The sequence below is a fragment of the Sardina pilchardus genome, chromosome 19 (assembly GCF_963854185.1).
Source record: "Sardina pilchardus chromosome 19, fSarPil1.1, whole genome shotgun sequence".
Lineage (NCBI taxonomy): Eukaryota > Metazoa > Chordata > Actinopteri > Clupeiformes > Clupeidae > Sardina > Sardina pilchardus.
This window is the reverse complement of record NC_085012.1, coordinates 734,918-739,039: the sequence shown is the minus strand read 5'-3', so window position 1 is coordinate 739,039 and position 4,122 is coordinate 734,918. Positions and strand designations below refer to the sequence as shown.

At 46.0% G+C, this 4,122-nt stretch overlaps 1 protein-coding gene across 1 annotated transcript in view; it reads right to left on the bottom strand.

Annotated features, from left to right (window-relative positions):
• LOC134066487 (E3 ubiquitin-protein ligase HECW1) overlaps positions 1-3,751 on the bottom strand; it is a 104,430-nt gene extending 100,679 nt beyond the window's left edge. Inside the window, exons 1-2 of the mRNA XM_062521847.1 lie at positions 3,725-3,751; positions 784-1,096 (exon numbers count right to left, since the gene is read on the bottom strand). Of these exons, the coding sequence (XP_062377831.1) occupies positions 784-1,096; positions 3,725-3,751 (340 nt within the window). The remainder of the gene's footprint in view (positions 1-783; positions 1,097-3,724) is intronic.
• Between the last annotated feature and the right edge of the window lie 371 nt (positions 3,752-4,122).

The following is a 4,122-nucleotide window of genomic DNA, read 5'->3' as shown; positions in this document are numbered from 1 at the left end:
TACTGACTGGAACACTATGAGATGAAGGTCTACTGACTCAGATCTATGAGATGAAGGTCAACTGACTCAGATCTATGAGATGAAGGTCTACTAACTCAGATCTATGAGATGAAGGTCTACTGACTCAGATCTATGAGATGAAGGTCTACTGACTCAGATCTATGAGATGAAGGTCTACTAACTCAGATCTATGAGATGAAGGTCTACTGACTCAGATCTATGAGATGAAGGTCTACTGACTCAGATCTATGAGATGAAGGTCTACTGACTCAGATCTATGAGATGAAGGTCTACTGACTCAGATCTATGAGATGAAGGTCTACTAACTCAGTTCTATGAGATGAAGGTCTACTAACTCAGATCTATGAGATGAAGGTCTACTAACTCAGATCTATGAGATGAAGGTCTACTGACTCAGATCTATGAGATGAAGGTCTACTGACTGTAACACTATGAGATGAAGGTCTACTGACTCAGTTCTATGAGATGAAAGTCTACTGACTGTAACACTAGATGAAGGTCTACTGACTGTAACACTAGATGAAGGTCTACTAACTCAGATCTATGAGATGAAGGTCTACTGACTCAGATCTATGAGATGAAGGTCTACTGACTGTAACACTATGAGATGAAGGTCTACTAACTCAGTTCTATGAGATGAAGGTCTACTGACTGTAACACTAGATGAAGGTCTACTGAGTAGCACCATGCTGCTGTGAATCCCTTCTCTACTGATGGCGTGATGCTGCGGAGGATGTGGTCAGCTGAGCCTATTGTACTCACCGATGAGGTACATGCCGATCCAGTCCCCCGGGTCCACTTCCTCCTTGATGTCCCAGCAGATGACCATGTCCTGGGACTGGCCAATGGCGTAGTAGGACATGCTGACCATGAGCGTGGAGCGGCTGTCGGACGACACCAGGTCGGTGTCGCTGGTGGAGCGGGTGAGGGCGAGCGGGTCGTGGCCTCCGTTCAGGTACTGCTCGGGGGCGAAGCTGAACCGGGCCGAGCCGTCCTTGCACCGGCGCCGACCCTGGGAGCTCCGCGACGGCGAGGCCATGGCCGCCAGACCCAGGAGCCGGTTCTGGTACAGGTTCTGAAGGGGAACACGCAGCACAGAACCGCACAGTGCATAAGGATATGATGCAAGAGTTCTCAATGGCGCTCTTGGACTGTCCTTACTGAAAGCACCCCCCCCCCCCAGAGCTTTAGTCCATCAAGAGCAGATTAATCACACTGATTTCAATGAGGTGAGTTTGGAGCAAAGACATGATGGAAATATGCAGATCAGGGGACTCCAAATGCATGACTGAAAACCCTCTATTCTATTTGAGTGAAAACCCTCTATTCTATTTGAGTGAAAACCCTCTGTTCTATTTGAGTGAAACCCCTCTATTCTATTTGAGTGAAAACCCTCTATTCTACAGTATTTGAGTGAAAACCTTCTATTCTACTTGAGTGAAACCCTACAGTATATCCCATAAGGATGCGAGAGACAGTTTGTGTAAGGCAAGTTTAAAAAAGTGTTGTTCAATTCACGTTCCAAATTTGCAAAAAGAGAACCAAGCGAGAAGCATGTTTAGCGAGGTCTCTAGCCAGGTTCATGTTTTAGCGAGGTCTCTAGCCAGGTTCATGTTTTTTTTTTGCAGGGACTGTACAATTGTGTCTTTCACAGTAATTGATTTCTCAGATAAGATTGAATGGAAAAGGCCACCCACGGCTCACTTCTCTTCCAAGGTAGATGGACAAGAGTCTGAGGACATAATCCATAACACCGTGTAACTAGCCACTACATGAGACACCCACTCACCTACAATGGCAGTCATCACTTTATACACCGACTACTGTGCATGATATTCCAGATGCGCTGTGAGATTAGCGATAGATTAACAGTAATTGAAGTCTAATTTAAACTGTGATTAGCACAGGCAGTAGTGATGTGTGTGTTGTGCCTACAGTATACTAGCTCTGTGGGTGTACAGTACACCGCTTTTCATGCTGCACCCGTGCAGGCTCCTGCCGGCTCAGAGAAGGCTGGGCGTACAGTAACTAGGACATGCCAATTACACGCATGTAGATGAGAGGTGGGTGAAGCTGCACAGCGGGACGCCAGTGTGTGCTCTTCCCAGTGGCAGCAGCAGTGTTTAAGACCAGGCTCCCGATAAGAGGCTCTTTGAAGAGGAACCTCCAGCCTGAGCAGAGAGGCTGCCGCACATCAGCGTGCACGCTTTGAAGATTTCACATGTCTGCTGGGTTACACGATTTTAGCAAACAACAAATAACACTCCAGCTTGTCTGCAGTGTGTGTGTGTGTGTGTGTGTGTCTAATGTGTAATTCTGCCAGTACGATAGTGTGAAGAAGATGGTGGTCTTGTATCAGAACTAAAGGCTGAAACACTCGAGTCCGATCCAATCATAGTGTGGATAGATATTGACCAAATCACAGATCTGTGTGTAGCATTTAGATCACAAGGAAACATGATCGATTCTTTCAAAGAAATGCACGATGAGGAACACAGTCAGGGTTTAGTTCTTGATCTAGTATGGGGTTTGAACTTCTTCAGTTGGACTCAAAGACTGCAAAGCAGTAGACATCAAAGCAGTGTGTGAAATATATAAAGAAAATTGTACACAAATAGAGTTGAACTTTTAAAAGTGGAGCGTACTTAGAAACATATACAGCCGTGGCCTACTGGTTAGGGCTTCGGGCTTATAACCTGAGGGTTGCCGGTTCGATCCCCGACCATTCCACGGCTGAATTGCCCTTGAGCAAGGCACCTAACCCCTCACTACTCCCCGAGCGCCGCTGGTTGGGCAGGCAGCTCACTGCTCTGGGTTGTGTGAATCACCTCGCTTTGTGTTCACTAATTCGGTTAAATTGGGTTAAATGCAGAGAACTGAATTTCCCTCACGGGATCAAAAAAGTATATATATATATACAGTATACATACTGTAGCTCTAATGTCACACTACATACATATCGCACTAAAAGACTTAGTATGGAAACAGTCTTGAAAAAGGAGAGTTGGGTTCTATTGTTTTTTGTCATGTACAACAGCAGCAGTACTTCATACTTGGAAAGTGCTGAGGGTTTTATTTTGGGTGTGGGATACGGTGGAGGGGGGGGGGGTGAAGCTGTTCCCCCACGGCAAGCACAGAGGGTGGGAGAGCACAGACAGTGAGCACAGTGCACTAATGAGGATGGGTGGGGTGGGTTGGGGTGGGTGGGGGTGCAACAAAGAGCTGATGGGGAGACAGTTTGGTGAGAGAGAAAATCTGATCTCATATTCAGAAGCACAAGAAAAGCGCTGGAGTACTTTTCAACAAGCACAAGGCTTTCCAAGAGATCAACATCCACACCCATTTACACAAACACACACACACACACACACACACACACACACACACACACACACACACACACACACACACACACACACACACACACACATATACACACATATACACACACACACACACACACACACACACACACACACACACACACATATACACTTACACACACACACACACACACACACACACATGCACACACACACACACACACACACACACACACACACTCCCCACTCAAACCTGCTATACGGTGATGAATGTATGAATGTGAGTGGAAGGCGAGCGAGTGTAATGTGTGGTGATGATGCGGGCAGGACAGGCACGTGGTGATTGGCTGACGCCACACAAGACGCGGTAAGTGACTAACCTTTACACTACACAGGTTCAGCAGCATTATGATTCTCCAACTCAAAGCTCGACACACCCTGAGGGAAAGGGCACTCCGTTATTCCAACACACGATACACGAGGCATCTTCTCATCCAATAGCTAACTACTGTACTTAGCTCATCAATATGGCTGCACTTCATAGCTTTACCAACATGGATGTACCAGATATTATTCTCAACTATTGTTCTCAATGCTTTATTACAGTAATACAAAGATGGTAAGAAATGGCATTGGGTATAATTTGATTATCACAGAACTACTATGCTGTCTGTATAATGCTATAAAATGATGGCTTCTGATTCACCCGGTCGATGCTGCTAGAACTCTACTCTTCCTGTCCAAATACACAGACTGTCTGGGCTCAACGTGATTTCCT